A 15,265-nucleotide genomic window follows, 5' to 3' on the forward strand; every position below is an offset into this window, starting at 1 on the left:
GGGTCATTTCCATAGCAACATAACAGTAAAACAATGATGGGACAGTTTTGATGTAAAAATGTTGCATTTTGTTCTTTTCTAAAAGTTGTGGTCTATCACATAGACAGCCTGCAAGACTAGATTGCCTCCTCTTTTAGAATGGAATCTGTATTCTTGGACAGTTCAGCCTTAAAAGCGGTGGATGATTATTGCGAGTACAAAAGGTTTGTTTCATTTATTTTTTTAATATAGCAGATTTTTTAAAAATCTGTATTAGCATTGGACTAAAGACTGCACATTTGTTGCTAAACTTGATAATCAAATGGAACAATCTTCAGGTATTTTGAATACAATGATCAATTAAGCTGGTATGCTTTACATCTGCTCTAAAATATGCTTGAAAGTAATAGAGCCTCAAGAATGGCCTTGATGATGTTTAATCAATGCACTTCAGCATTAAAATGGCAAATTGTGCTTTTTTTTCAAGCAACTCATTTCACCACAAGCATGGACATTAACGTAAACAACCGTGATTAAATCCAGATCTGAATGTGGTGATGAAATAATTCCGTCGCTGCGGTTTAATTGTGTTTGATTGTGTTATCGTCACAGAAAAATTAGCACTGTACGTCACTACAATGACATCATAGGGGCAGAATTAAACAAGGATAGAAATGTATTTTTAAACCTTCGACAGCCTAATCCTGTTATTACTCAAATCATGATTTTTTTTTATCAAATAAAAAAAGCTATTTTTGTGTGTGTGTGTGTGTGTGTGGGGGGGGGGGGTCTCTTTTAGGCTTGTCGGTGATGACGACAGAGGCAAAACGTTTACTCCTGACCAATATGAGGAGTACAAGAGGAAAATGATCCCACAACGATTGAAAAACAGACTCTATGTGAGTTTTGGTGTACCAGGAGGCATCGACTGCAAACACGTCGGTCCGGAGACACCGTGCTTCTGTGCGCATAGGTGCTATAAAGTTCCTTTGTACTACTGATCAGGTTCAAACAAAGATTTCCTTTATTTTATTAGAGTCATGCAGTGTCATTTTTGTGATCACGCAGAATGATTTGAGCTGAAGCGTATATCTGTGGACTCCGTGTGCTGATCTCATTAGTTTCATCTTGTTTTGTCATGGCGTCCCGCTGTAATAGCCAACCAACTGGACGCTCTCATCTTCTATCGCTGACTCTCACTGTGCCATCAGTTGCTGTTGTTGATCTCTTCCAGATACAAGCAACATAAGACGGACTTTGAGGTCATTCCTTCCGAGCGACCTTTACGCCTACCGTGCCGGGAGAGGAAATGTCGTTGTTGCGCCTATGAATATCTTCCCCACATCGGGGCAGTACCCGCCCGCTGCCGGTGTAAACATTTGCCTCAAGATCACACCGAAGTGGGCGGACATTTGTGCAAAAAGTGTGAGTCGAAAGTCTTAATGAGCAACACTAGTGGGTTAACTCGACGACAGAAAATATATTTCAAACCCGTTTCAGGTGACTGTTCTGGGTTCAAGAGTCCGTACACATGTGGATGTGGCCAGCCCGCATACAATCATCAGACGCTGGTCAGGTCATGATTTGGTTTACTGATTTTCCAGTACTTTGATCATCAATAAAATCACTTTTACCTGTCAGGTTGAGACAAAGTCCGAGAGGGAGGCACGGGGTCGTCCGGTGGGAGAAGATGTGCCTTATGCTGCCATGGGCAGTCTGACCGGGTTCTGCTCCATGCTGGATAGTTACACTGCATTGGAGGCCAATGTGTTGGGTGAGTAGAATCTATTGGATTGACCAGAAAGGGGAAAAGTCAGACTTACCCTGCTGACAAAAAAGTATTGTACAGTAAATTAAAACTTTCATGTTCAATTGAAATTGAAATGACAACCTGTAAAACAAAAGTGCATTTAAGCTTTATGAGTTTTGGATGTTGTATTTTTCAGGTGACGAGGCAGAGGATGACCACCAGCAAAGATGTTCGGCATCAGGGATGAAAAAAAAATCTCCCGAAGCTACCACTTCAACTTCTAAACAAAGGAGGAAATAAAAGGGGAAAGTTTATCCATCATTACCTGTCCATTAAATCTGGATGAAAAAAAACGTTCAGTTGCCATTGCTTATCTTAAAAATGAAGCTTGTGACAGGCAATCAGAATGATTATATGCCACATCCAATCAACATTTCTTGTTATCAGTCCATGTGATGCAATGACACATGGGCGACGCCTGAACAAATCACACGTTGACAGCGATTGAATTCATCGAAATGCTCTTTGGGATGAAAGAATAGAGATTTTTTTGAAGTTCAAGACATTCATTATCAGCGACACATCGGTTTGTGGCAGTTATGTGGGATGCAAAAATTGCTGTGCAAATGAACATCCACGGCTGCAAAATACAAATAACAGCCATAAGATTAACTTCATCCCACCCTATTTGTATTTATTATTTTTTAATTTTTCTTATCTACTAGCAGAGCTCCAAATGTAGGTCTTATCCTATGGTTAGTTTAAATGGCTAAATGGTATGTATTGATGAATTCTCTAGCGCGGAGAAAGCCGCCCACTCAACATGTCATCAAAAATAACAGTCTTTAATTCCCGCTATTGATTAATCCTATTCCTCACGGAAGATCAGAAACGATGACTGCTGATTTAATCCGCACTGCGAATGGCGAGTGAGGCGAGTTTGCTCGTTCAATTGCTGGCCCACTTCCACACCAAAATAAAATCAATAGGCTCTAAACGAGGTTCCTCTCCCCCTCGAGTGTTCCCGCTGCGATCATCTCGCAGTCAGACTCGATCAGCATCCGCCTCGACGTCGGGCCGGTGCATTTCGAGTCACCTGTGTCGTGATGTTGGTGAACAGGTGGCGTCGAGGGGAAAGAATTCAGGTTGCGCGTGGACGACGTCACGGGTGCACCTGGGTCTCTGCAGACCGGCGCTCGGGGGGGGAAGAGAGTGGAAGGGATCCCAAGTGAAAGCTGACACAACCGGTGTGTATCGAGAATGAGCGTCAGCGAAGGGTTGAGGTGTCACGCGAGAAGCGGTCGGAAGCCCAAAATAATGAGCGTGGCACGAATATTATTCAAAGTCATTACCTCTGCGTAGCAACCCCATTTAGGAGGCGGAGGCGATGTTTTACTTTTGGCCGAAGAACATAACTACCAGGCCCTCTCAGATCCCCATGGAAACCACACCTAGCTTGACTGACAGACCAAGCATCAAAAAAATCAGGAGACGCAGAACAGAAGATTAAATTGGCAATTACCGCGCAAAGAAATACTTAATTACCCTCGTGACAGTTACGGGATGTGCAAACGGATGCGATTGGAGAAGGGGAAAGACGGACACTTGCTGGTTAACAAGCACTTATCGTACTGACCCAGATAGCAGTCCAAAATAAAACATCTATCAAATATATTTTCAAACATGAATTGTCTCTGTGAAAGAACAAATCACATGACACATTGGATGTGTGAACATCTCTTTTGTGGTGAGAGCTGTAGGGAATTGACAGCGCATGATTTCACGGAGGCTGAGATTGGATCCCCTACCCGTGTCGTTTGACACCAGGAGGAACTCAAATAACTCGTGAGAAATGGCTTTGTTAAAAAAAAACCACGGTGGGTGAAGAAGGGGTGACCAAGCAAAAAGCTGGGAAGTCATAACTGTCAAATCAAAATTGAACATAATTATTCAATTCGGTTATTTAATTATATCTAAAAAAAAAAAATCATTTTTTTAAAAATTTCATTCTTTTATGGTCAGTTTTGCTCAATTGGCCATGCACATTTTGGCCAACAGACCATTTTTGATAGGTTGACATTTAAAAAGTGATAAAGAGCGTTCCGAGAAATGACAACAAAGGAAGATACTCCTTCATTTGCACAGTGAATTAAAAACATTTGTATCTTTGGTCTCTTGTCAGTTAAGCTGACATTATTCTTACACTCACGACCTTTTCCTATCTTGTCTACAGCTGTCTCACACGGACCCCGAGATGTTTACACTCGCTTGTCATCCATCAGGCGTCCTCCGATGAGGACGTCGGCACGTCACACCTGAGCCGAACAAACGTGGCCTTCTGCTTAGCTGTCCGTCCAAAAAAACTTATTAGAGTAAAGCGAGTAACAACTGGTGAATTAAAATTCCAATGAGATGCTTATTTGTCTATCATTCACCACTTGCGGGGACATAATTATATCTTCTAACCGGAGACTTAATACATAAATGTGTCCAGTTTTTAAGCAAATATTTATTCACCAAGAGGAAAGCACGATGTCTTTTCTTTGGTAGGCTTGCTCTTGGTTGTTGGCAGAAGATGAGTGGAAAATGTTTGCTTGTGCGGTCACAATCACTTTAATGATGCTCAAATTAGATGCGGTCGACTAATGCAATATGCTGTAACTCCCTCGCGGGTTATCAATCAGTGGACGACGGAAAGTAATGCGATACTTGATAAGCTCCTCCACTCGGCACAAAGGAGAACTTTGAGCTATTTCAAAGCGGCAGTAAGGATAAGTGCGAATATAAGAATATATTCGAAGCAGTAAGATGAGTCATTTTTTTCAGAGGATAAAGAATATATGCGTGTGATTTTTTTAAATTGATATGATCTGTCTATATGTGTTGCTTCACTGTTTGTGTTCTTTAAATTTAAATTCTTAGAAATGTTACAATAACTTATATTTGACGTTTCCTATGAAGTTAGCATTAAGCTAACGGCTCAAAGTGAAAGCCGTCCGTCTCTGGCATCACTTCGGCAAACATGAGTTGACCTATCAACTTACCCCGACATCATGCATAAACTATACAGCCCGCTGCTTTTTTTAACACATTTCGACACGACGTCAGATCCAAGCTGTTGTCCTAGAAAGAAGGCAATAAAAAAAAAAAGGTGTCAAGCCCATTGACGTGATTTCCTGAATGTGACTATCTCCTGAAGAGGACCGCAAAGTCTAATTCCTGCCGGTAATCGTCATGATTGGGGTTGTGACTTTTGTGAGACATGTTCTCTCACTTGTGTCTCATTCCTCATCTCTCAGCGCATCCTGTATGACACAAAAGACCCTCACAGCATCCTTCGGGAGCAGGAGCAGCCTCGCTGCCTGATTATATGGCTGGGAGCTGACATACAAAAGGATGATGAATGGGAGGTAAATGAAGCACACAGTCATTTAAGCCCTATTTGGGTGTGCGGGTGTATTAAGGGCGCTACCTCCAGAGCGGCTCTTCTTTGACGCGTCTGCGGGCCCTTTGTGCCTGTTGCTGCTTCCATCTGATGGGAGGAGCTACGGAAGAAAATGACATTGAAAAGTCATTCAAAAAAAGAACATTTGCGCAAATGTGAGGCTGTTTCAAACGTTCTTATTATTCAGACGCCATCGGGAGTTTTGGGGAAAGTGAAGTGTGTATTAATGTTACTTTTATGACTCCATAAAATTCTCATCTTGTACTGAATCAGAAGCAATACGTGCATGATTGTTCAATCCGTTATTGGCGAGAGCGTCTTCGCACGGGTTAAAAGGTGTGCATGCAGTATATTATATCCTAATGTCAAATTAAATCAGGCATAAAAATTAGGATAGGTGTATATGCAAAAATTGGTGCGTGGAAAATAATAAGCAATTCCAAGAAAGGTTTTCAACCACCTGCTGCTTGGGCCCAAATAATGATGTAACCACAGTAACACAGTATCTCCAATTTGCAAGACTTTTACACTCCCAGGCCACAAAATGGAGTAGACTAGCAGTATTGTTTGTAACCGGATCCATGCGTCACTCATTTAATACGTCACGCTGGATCCAAGGCGAAAAAACATCACACTGGATACTGGAAACAGACTATTGACTATTTGGGGTTGTTTTAATGACTTGAGACAGCTGGAAAAGAAAACACACGAGCAATGACAGCGACGGCGGTGACGCTCGCGTGAGGCGAAGCGGCACGGGGCGCAGCTCTGACGCTCGCCAGCGCGCGCATATAAAGCCTGGCGCGCACCAGACGCGCTTCACATCTGAGGAGACGCAAGAGCATTGCACACAGACATCTCGACAACATCTCGGAAAATGTAAGTAGGCTGATATTCCTTCAGATAAGACTTTTCCCCTTCTGTTTTACCATCATTGCCGCTTCCTTTTAGATGCACTCTAACTTTGTGAGTTGGGTGGGGACCCTGGCGTTCCTGCTGTGGGCACTGCTGTGCCTGGGCACCCTGACAAATGGCTACCCGGTGAAACCCGAGAATCCCGGCGAAGACGCCCCGGCCGAGGACCTGGCCAAGTACTACTCAGCCCTGAGACACTACATCAACCTCATCACAAGACAGAGGTAAGGCGGAGTCACGTGTGGGACTGGACTGCATCATGCCCAGAGTTTATTTTGTACTTTATGGGTAAATAGAGGTTGGAAAATGTGCAGTGACAACACACAGAGGTTTTTTGGTAATATGTCGTCCCACTCTAAAATATTGTCGTCTAAAATTTGCCATTTTACAAACTGCAAAGCTTCTTACTCATTTGAAAAAGTCTTGTAACTCAATTGTGTATGCGTGCATGATTACCTTTGTGGATGTGTTGGTAAGGGTTAAGTTCACCACCACATTTTATCATTTGAGGAGCAGAGAAGGAATCATGATTTCCTCCAGGGATGCAATAATGCGCGCATGCTGGGTTTGTTTGTTTTACTAAAGCGGCTACCTGCATGAACACAAGATATGAATCCATAGAATTGAGATGTTTCTTTGAAAGTATATTTTGAAGAGGCACAGTGAAGCAAAATTAAATCACCTGAATAATCCTCGCTTAATCCTTCCTTAATTCCATCTCGTTCTGGTGTCTTTGTGTACCAAGGTATGGCAAGAGGTCCAATCCTGAGATATTGGACACGCTGATCTCTGAGCTGTTATTGAAGGAAAGCGCAGACACACTTCCACAGTCCAGGTCTGTGTCGTACAGTAAAATAAATACATCCACGATGGGAAAATGACCTGCACAATCTATTCAAATCCAATACAAAATATAAATTTGATCTCAAAAGATTTTGTGCAGGTAATATTTCATTCTCACAGAAAGCTGACTTGTGTGTTTCTTACCAGATACGACCCGTCATTGTGGTGAGGAGGTCATCCGTCGGTCCGACGTCTAAACATCATGTCATTGCACATGCCCCCCAAAAGGACCACTCTGTCTCTGCCGCATTCCTTCTCCTTGCCCAACTGCTACTGTTCTGCTGCTCCACACCATGAAATTGTAAATATTTGACCCAGAGTCATCATTTGTGAATGTCTTAAGTAAACTGGGGGACAGGGTATGTGAACTGCATTGTATATTTGTGCAATTAAAGAGTCATTATTTGAAAAAAAAAAAAAGTGGTGTTCTGTCTGTTTGTCTCACACTCAAGAAGTTACAATAACACGTTTCAAAACAATCAGCATTTTGTCCAAGACTCGTCATTTTGTTACGCTTCTCTTTGTTTTGCTAGACGATAATCGAGTGTATGGCTCCCTCTTGTGGACAAAAGATAAACAGCCAGACAGATCGATAGACGACGTCTATCGAGAATATAAAGACAAATACATGCTAAATATAATCAGGCTGTATACAAAGAATTAATGATGTTCTTTTATAGACAAGTTAACGAGGCGCAACGAGTTATGGAATTTACTTGTAAAAAATTTTGAGCTTTAAAGCCTTTTATTACATTAGCAGTGTATGTGTATGCAAATGCATACTCGTTCCTAAGATGTTTTTTTTTTTTAATGCAAACACAATTGAATGAACGAAAGCGTGATTAAAAACAAAAAAATTGTACTTATTGAATGAGGGTTGAACTTCAGCTGCTATTGGTCCGTGTTTTGTAACGTCACTTGAGAGGCGGGGCCTATATGCGTGATTGGCACCGTGTTCTCTTGCCAGTCTGTTGCGGGACCAGGACGGAGACAGCTCAGGGGGGGTCTTCAGTGTCCACCCGGGACATTTTGGCGAGCATCTGCGAATTCACACGCCCGTTAAAGGTAAGAAATTGCTTTTGCACACTTTCATTTTGGTGCATTCCTCCCTTTGAATTGGAATAAGATTAAGACGATCGTGCGTGAAGAGTTTTAGGGGTGGCTTGGTAGGTCGCGTGAGCAGCTGTCAGTATGCGGCACGCGGGCTCCTATTGTGGGACACGGATGGATGTGACCCTTAGATTTCTCCGTGCGATGAATAAGTTTGAAAAAAAATGGCCGTACGTGTGGCGAGATGCATGCAATACATAAAAAGGCAGCAGCGTTATGACAATAAATGGACAAGAAATATCTTCTGGTTGCACACACGTGAGACAACTAATATATAAATATGACTTTCGCATTTTGGAAGTTTCCAACTAACTTTGATTTGCCTGCATTAATATCTTGATTTACGAGTAATGTAATTTGTTCTGGAACCAAACTTGGACTACTTGTGTATCATGAAATTCCATTGATCTATTCCAGCCCCCAAAAAGCACCCTGGGGTGAGTGAAGGGGGGTGGGGGTGCTAAGTGCAGCGTGAAAAGGCTTTTACTGTACATTGGGACAAGCTGGAGGTCACAATAACTGTGTGCTTGACCTGTGTGCCTTAAAGGGGGCGTGGCCTAGGGAGTAACATCAGTGACATGGCAGTTTTGTCTCTGTGAGCTATTGATGTGAGTTTTGACCAACTGTGTCTGTGTTCTCTTTTTGTTCATTTGGATTGTATCGTAAACGTTCCGTCTGCAACTTTTTTTTCAGTTTTTTTTCCCCCTTGTCTCAGACTCGTAATACAAAGCCCAAAAAAGTCGTTTTTCTTTGTTTCACTCTCCCCTGAAAGGGTAATTTGGCTAACAAGATGTCAGGTCTAATTCATATCAGCATCCAGGAAAGGCTCCGTTGTGGGCTGTGGGCAGCAATGGAGCATTTGACAACCTTTTTATAAGCCGTTTAGCCCGGCCTCACGTGACGAGGGAAGCCCGTTTAAATAGGCAGCATCCTCGGGGGATCCTTTCGGAACCACATTAAAGGAAGGAGGGGCCGGCCGCTTGTACTCTGAAATACACGAGGCTTCTCGTCTTCCCTTCGATCTTACAATAGTCAAATCAGATGAGCCGAATCTAATCGAGTGGAGGAAGGAGTGCAGACAGTGCATTAGGGTATACGAGTCTCAGGGAAGACAATAATGACCTGTGCCAGGATTTCAGCTTGACCTTTATTGTTCTGCAGGGGTGGAATGAGACCGGACTTCTCAACCCACATGCACTTGGGTTCAAATTTTGGTGAAGGTCAAAGACCATTATTCTGCTACATTTGAATGACACCAAAGGCCCAAAACACAAAAGGCATAACAGGAGTGATGAACATGTATCATCTGTGTTCCCTGCCCTGCTCCTCCCCATCCTGTTAACACATCAGTGAAAAACACAAGTGAAGCCGGCCTCAAAGTGAATTTGTCAATGACGGAGCGCTAAGTGAAAACCAGAGTAACTGCGGCATGTTATTGTGCCGATTCATCAGTTTTCATCGATGGTCGTGATCTTAAAGGGCCACTGCAAATAAATACAACGCAAACATGTGGCAATTGATCTCAGGTTCATTCTGATTTTATTTCATACGAGCGGACAAGAGACTCAAGGGGTGGCTTTTGTGGCAAAGCAAAAGTGGAGCATGATTAGATCCTCACGAGCTGCACAACAGCACCACGCTCTCCATCAGCAACAATGAGACCAAGGAGAATGAGGTCATTTTTAGTTATGTCAGAAGCGATGGCTAACGTTTTGATCAATGTGTCTCTCAAAGGAGAAAACATGAATTCAAAATCAGTTCCACGGCCTGAGCTTTTTCCTATTCCGTTTTCAACATCGTTTTCTAACTTGTTTGAATAAAACCAGACGCCGTTTCGCTTCACATAATTCCATTCTCACCCATGCACTAGAGATAACCGGTTAACGTGTAGTACTTATGATTATTGTCTTTTGCAACGGCGGCCATCTTGGGGGCGACGGCGTAATCCTCTTACTGCGCGGCCGCGTTAACCCGTACAGTGACCTACATAGGTTTGGTGTGGAGGCGGCAAAGGGCGGTCAGGTGGGAGGAGTCAGTGTCAAAAGTCAGAGCTACATCTGAGTCTTCTGATGAGATGCTGGACAAGATGGAAACGTTTCTGCCGTTATGATGATAATGGCTCGACTGAGTTTGAGGCCCATTTATTTCTCTGTAGGCAAGTTTCTAATTGCTCTTCCTGGACCGAACCCCCTGGAGCGACATCTGGACTCCCGGGCGGCGGAGAGCTCCCTGACCTGCTTTGTGATTGTCACTTCATTGCGAGGAAGCGGGAGTGGCAGCTGCTTTGAGAGCATGGTGCCCCCCGGCCGGCCCTATACGATATGTAAAAGGGGAGGAGAAGAGGATGTCAGGCTAGGAATAAAAAAAAAAAGAAGGAAAGGTTGAGTCGGGTTTTCTACAAGGGGGATTTGAAATGATGTTGGTTTTGAATTTGACATGTGTGGGGCATAAGTATAAAAATATATTTTCATCCCCTCTAATCCCTCATACACGGGCTGACTGCTTGAGTGCTTTTATTCTGGCCAATCGTAGATAGCCTTTGAGTGATCGCTTCCTGTCAAAGGGGGCGGGGAATGAGGCCAGGTTGTGACAGGACAAAAGAGAAGTCCCGTGAATGTGTTTTGACCCCACGTCTCATTTTTTAGGAGGTATTGTGAGGTAAAACAGAAGGAAGGAGTGTGTTGAATTGAAGTGGGGGCAATGAATGAAATGATCTAGATGTATCCATTTTCATCCATTCCTTTGACATCAGGTTTGCAAAGCCTCCCTCCCTAACCTTCACCTCTTTTGTCTGCTTATTGTCTGGCCTTGTGCTTGCCCCCCTACCCCACTGCTGCGTTTTTGGTACGGATGACTTGGTAAAAGACTTAACCCCCGGTGGCTTTTCCCTCCATTAACATTCTTCCAAGGGCTAGTGTTCACTTCCAGCAAGTGCGGCGAGCCTGCTCGTTGCGTAATGAATCGACCTCTCGCTCCCTCGATGAAGGCTTAATTACCTCCGAGTCGAGGAGTGAAGTCATCACAAGACTTGACGTTAACTTGTACTAGGAAGCAGCTAGAATGATACATTCTGCTGTTTATTTGACATTCCAAGAATGGGATCGCATACGTCTTGTGTGAGTGGCTTACGGGATCGTCGACAAGGCGCGACCACTCAATCGCTCTGAATGTCCCAGAAAGAGTCGTTCGTCTATAAGACAAAAGAGCCAAGTGGATCCATTAGGTTTTATGGATTCTGTTTGGATGGGCCCACTGAACAACCTATCTGTCTGTGCAAGTGGCGACTTGTGAGAAGCCAGTCGACACAAGTAGGCTAAGTAAACACCGCTAGCGCTAGCTCGCATCGGCTCCAGCCAGCCAGCGAGCGTGGCAAACAGAGATTTGTAATCCTGTGCTTTTGTGGACGGATTAAAATCCCAGGATGGGGGAAGGGGCTGGTCAAATTGAGGCTGGATTAAATCCTGCGGCCCTGCTCGGTACACAGCTGTGTCAGCACGGGAGGGGCTCTAAAAGCGTGCTGGGTTGAATTGAGTTGCTTGGAAATATAAAGTTGGACCTAACAATGAATGGTCATTCATGTTATCCAATTAGTAGAATCACATTTTTCTGGCCCTTTTGTGAGAATGATCCGATCTCAGTAGGACACCACCTTAGATCTCGAAACTAGCTAGACAACATGGTTGGAATAAGAAGCAAACAACAAGAGCGGCAAGGCATGACACAAAAAAAAAAAAGGCTTCAATAAACAAAAGCGATTGCAAACTGGTTGGATGACATTTCACTGATATAAGTGCAAATGGAATTTGGGATGTCATTTATTGACGTTACCCGATGGGCCCTTTCCCCGCTACATGCACATCAGCAACCTGAGTTCAAGCAATCGACATCATATTGTCTCGAAAAATGATATTGTTAAAAAGATCAACTGATTTGGACGCCTTCGAGTGTGTTCCTCATTATCCTATCAGCAGAAACTTCACGGGGGTCCCAACGCAGCATGGCTAAAGTGAAGGAGACTAGGAATGTAGGGTCGACCCCCCCCCCCACCCCCAACACTTATGTAAGATTACTTACATAACAGCATATCCAATGTGTGTGTGTGGTGGTGGGTCACTATGTCTAGACAAGTAGGCACAGCACCTGAACCTTTGGGGGTCAAAAGGGCAAACGACAGGGGGGGGGTACTCAAGCAAGCACAGGAGAGGATTGTGGGATTAGAAAGGCGCATGAGTGGTGGGAGGGGGGGCCGTTTGGGAAGGCAGGGTATTAAAAGAGGTGGAGAATGACAAGCGTCGAGCACATCTGTGTGGACCATCCAGTTTCGATGTCGCTCATCATTTAGGGTCACCCCAAAACTCTTTCTGCTCCTCATACAAGGCTGAGCAGTCGGACGGAAAGGAGTTGCACAACGACTAGCGGTTTGCATACTTGTGGCATCGGGGAGGAGGAAGAAGGAAGGAGGGATCGGAGATGGTCACGGCCATGGAGGATACCAATGTGGCGCGGACGGAAGAGGAAGAGGAGGCGCAAGAGGTGACGCCGCCGCTCGGAGTGGGCGTGCCCGACGTAACCAACCAGGAAGCGGTTGCATCCGGAGGTGAGCAACTTGGAGGGACGTAGCCAATCATCTAGAAAACCTTCCTACACTTATTTGAATGTTTTATTTTCATTCAAGATAATGACAGAAATGCCTGTAGAGAGGCACATTTTGGAGAGGGAACACCCAAGTGGCTCTTTGTTTGAATGAAAAGTGTAGTTTAGAGTCCACGTGGCAGACGACAGGATGAGACTCGCAAACATTCCTGTGGTCAAGGACACACTGACGCTGACCGAGTGGGTAAAGGTCATGAGAGATTACACAAATACTCAAATTCTCAATGTGCGTTAGTTTCAAACTTCATCTGTCATTTTAAAAATCAACAACTTTATTGATAAATCAACATTTGCGGGATGGCCGAGTAAATTAGGGGTTCTAATCTCGGTAATTGTACGTGAATTTCTTTATGTGCTTACTCTAGTGTTGGCGCCGTGTTGAAAGAAGAATGTAAATAAATACCTCTTTGACAGGTATATCCGAATAGGATATTACACTTCCGTCTATTCTGAATGCATCACATAGGAAATTGTTTGTCACCACCTCCACCATTACTAACCGGTTTAGTGACTGACTGAGATGATTCATGACGGACACCCCCTCCTGTTTCATGCCTGGTCTAGTTCTGAAAACACAAGTTTGTACAGTGTGTCTTAAGTGGACGAACGATATGTACTGTTTGCTTTTCAAACTTGGCTAACTCCAAATTCTCTGTCACAGCAGCCGTGCAGGAAGTTTTGGATAATCTAGGTGAGCTTCCCGCCACCGGGGGCGCCAAGGACATCGACCTTCTCTTCCTACGCGGTATCATGGAAAGCCCTATTGTAAGATCCCTGGTTAAGGTAGCACGCAGACACACACACACACACACACACACACACACACACACACACACACACGCACACACACACAGATGTAGAAGATGAGAAGCGCCTGCTTCCGGTTGCAGACGCGCTTGAAGGTGTGTAAGGCTTAATCAAGTGAATGCCCCGGGATTGGAGACTTAGTCTTTCAAGGAAACATTCCAAGAGGAACACCAAAGTCAAGAGACGTGTGTATCTCTCCCAGGCTCACGAACAGCTGGAAGAGGTAAAGCTGGAGGCGGTGCAGGACAACAATATGGAGCTGGTGACGGAGATCATCAGCGACATCAGCGGCCTCAAAGTCAGAGACGACAGCGCGGCCGAGCTGTCGAGGATCTTGCAGGAGCCGCACTTTAAGGTGAGCAAAAGCCCAAAGTGTGTTGATAGGTTGCATGTTACATCATCTCCCTTCGAGTACTTTCCGTTTTATCCTCAGTCCCTTCTGGAGGCACACGACATGGTGGCCTCCAAATGCTACGAAGTCCCGCCCCCCGCCGAGACGCCAAACGACGCGGCGGTAAACAGCGCTCTGATGCAGGCAGACGCCGTGCGCATGATCGGCATCCGGAAGAAAGCCGGCGAGCCCCTGGTGAGCAAAATTCTCGAGACGTCAAAGCACCCAAGTCGAAACTTGGTCTGGCTTTCAGGGCGTCACCTTTCGCGTGGAGAAAGACGACCTGGTGATTGCCAGGATCCTCCACGGCGGCATGATTGACAGGCAAGGACTACTCCACGTAGGAGACATCATCAAGGAAGTGAACGGCAAGGACGTGGGAAACAATCCCACCGAGCTACAGGAAATGCTCAAAGACTGCAGCGGCGGGATCACCCTGAAAATACTGCCCAGCTACCGCGACGCCCCCGCGCCCCCTCAGGTACACGTCGGCTGATATCGTAACTGATATCAGTGATACCTACAAGCATCGCCACAATCCCATCATCAGTCTATAAGTCTATAAATAACATTCCACTTCCTATCTAGGTCACATGATCTCACATCTGGGAACATTTTCCACTCGCCCATATTCTGCTGTGTTCTTTTTATTGATGCTCAGCAATTCTTAAAGAAACTCGTGGGAGGTGTAAACACCGCTGTTTGCAAATGTTTGGACTGTAAATAGCAGGTGCCGCTATACTTGCCATCAGATATACTGGCAAGAAGAAGAGGGAAAATAAAAATGGCAGAGGTTACTTATCAAATATCAATCTAAGAAATAGGCAAAGCAAAACAGCTGACGGTTCAAGTTGAGTTGGCGTGACAACTTATCTGAGGGGCGTGCGATCAATTACATCGTCAAAAGAACAAATTTAAGCCTTAACTGTCTATTTTCGGAGGCCTCGGGTTTCCCTTCCGAGTAGGCTACGACGCAAAAAAACAAAACAAAAAAAACCCGATAATGTTATCTGGCTTAGGGCGATATTCTATTTTTTTTTTTCCACTGAATGCTTTTTACTGCTTCCTCTTGCCACTCGTCTAATTAAATCACACAGAGGGCTTACACTTCCTGGCAAAGCCTCCACTCTTAACGCAGCGTGAACATCTCTGTAATCACTTCCAACAGGTCTACGTGCGGCCCTACTTTGATTACGACCCGGCCAACGACAACCTGATCCCTTGCCGAGAGGCCGGCATGGCCTTCCAAAGAGGTGACATTCTTCAGATTGTCAATAGAGAAGATCCCAACTGGTGGCAGGTGAGGCTTCCATCCATTTCCATTTTCAAGACAAAGTCTTAGAAGGTGATCGCTGTTCGGTGATGTCTCGTA

The 15,265-nt window shown here is 44.6% G+C and overlaps 4 protein-coding genes across 9 annotated transcripts in view; 3 read left to right on the forward strand and 1 right to left on the reverse strand.

The window, feature by feature from the left end:
- Positions 1 to 2,091, forward strand: fam221a (family with sequence similarity 221 member A). Its single transcript, XM_085901399.1, has 6 exons — positions 1 to 203; positions 779 to 952; positions 1,214 to 1,404; positions 1,480 to 1,550; positions 1,621 to 1,753; positions 1,926 to 2,091. Exons 1-6 carry the CDS (start codon positions 139 to 141, stop codon positions 2,027 to 2,029), a joined length of 738 nt encoding a protein of 245 aa, XP_085757525.1. The 5' UTR covers positions 1 to 138; the 3' UTR covers positions 2,030 to 2,091.
- The window catches only part of ago2 (argonaute RISC catalytic component 2), a 27,125-nt gene continuing 13,491 nt past the window's right edge, over positions 1,632 to 15,265 (reverse strand). The window contains exons 21-26 of the mRNA XM_085901391.1: positions 7,796 to 7,972; positions 7,077 to 7,213; positions 6,772 to 6,926; positions 6,546 to 6,681; positions 5,202 to 5,274; positions 1,632 to 1,764 (exon numbers count right to left, since the gene is read on the reverse strand). The gene's annotated coding sequence lies outside the window, so the exon portion shown is untranslated. The remainder of the gene's footprint in view (positions 1,765 to 5,201; positions 5,275 to 6,545; positions 6,682 to 6,771; positions 6,927 to 7,076; positions 7,214 to 7,795; positions 7,973 to 15,265) is intronic.
- Positions 6,126 to 7,313, forward strand: npy (neuropeptide Y). The gene is made up of 3 exons (XM_085901402.1): positions 6,126 to 6,313; positions 6,835 to 6,924; positions 7,080 to 7,313. Exons 1-3 carry the CDS (start codon positions 6,126 to 6,128, stop codon positions 7,099 to 7,101), a joined length of 300 nt encoding a protein of 99 aa, XP_085757528.1. The 3' UTR covers positions 7,102 to 7,313.
- The window catches only part of pals2b (protein associated with LIN7 2, MAGUK p55 family member b), a 9,470-nt gene continuing 2,064 nt past the window's right edge, over positions 7,860 to 15,265 (forward strand). The window contains exons 1-7 of one of the 6 annotated variants that reach the window (XM_085901392.1): positions 7,860 to 7,997; positions 12,420 to 12,639; positions 13,357 to 13,460; positions 13,705 to 13,857; positions 13,936 to 14,088; positions 14,147 to 14,374; positions 15,062 to 15,193. In XM_085901392.1, the coding sequence (XP_085757518.1) occupies positions 12,513 to 12,639; positions 13,357 to 13,460; positions 13,705 to 13,857; positions 13,936 to 14,088; positions 14,147 to 14,374; positions 15,062 to 15,193 (897 nt within the window). In that variant the 5' untranslated portion in view covers positions 7,860 to 7,997; positions 12,420 to 12,512. The other 5 variants (XM_085901393.1, XM_085901396.1, XM_085901394.1 and 2 more) reach the window with 5 other exon arrangements.

Source organism: Syngnathus leptorhynchus, chromosome 20 (genome assembly GCF_054491065.1).
Source record: "Syngnathus leptorhynchus isolate UIUO chromosome 20, UIUO_Slep, whole genome shotgun sequence".
NCBI lineage: Eukaryota > Metazoa > Chordata > Actinopteri > Syngnathiformes > Syngnathidae > Syngnathus > Syngnathus leptorhynchus.

Bases quoted from the DNA above. Each gene is read 5' to 3' on its own strand.
- npy (XM_085901402.1), top strand. From the start codon at position 6,126: ATGCACTCTAACTTTGTGAGTTGGGTGGGGACCCTGGCGTTCCTGCTG. The intron at 6,314-6,834 runs GTAAGGCGGAGT...TTGTGTACCAAG, and splicing joins AACCTCATCACAAGACAGAG to GTATGGCAAGAGGTCCAATC. The intron at 6,925-7,079 runs GTCTGTGTCGTA...GTTTCTTACCAG, and splicing joins GACACACTTCCACAGTCCAG to ATACGACCCGTCATTGTGGT.
- fam221a (XM_085901399.1), top strand. From the start codon at position 139: ATGGAATCTGTATTCTTGGACAGTTCAGCCTTAAAAGCGGTGGATGAT. The intron at 953-1,213 runs GTGCTATAAAGT...GATCTCTTCCAG, and splicing joins CCGTGCTTCTGTGCGCATAG to ATACAAGCAACATAAGACGG. The intron at 1,405-1,479 runs GTGAGTCGAAAG...AACCCGTTTCAG, and splicing joins CGGACATTTGTGCAAAAAGT to GTGACTGTTCTGGGTTCAAG.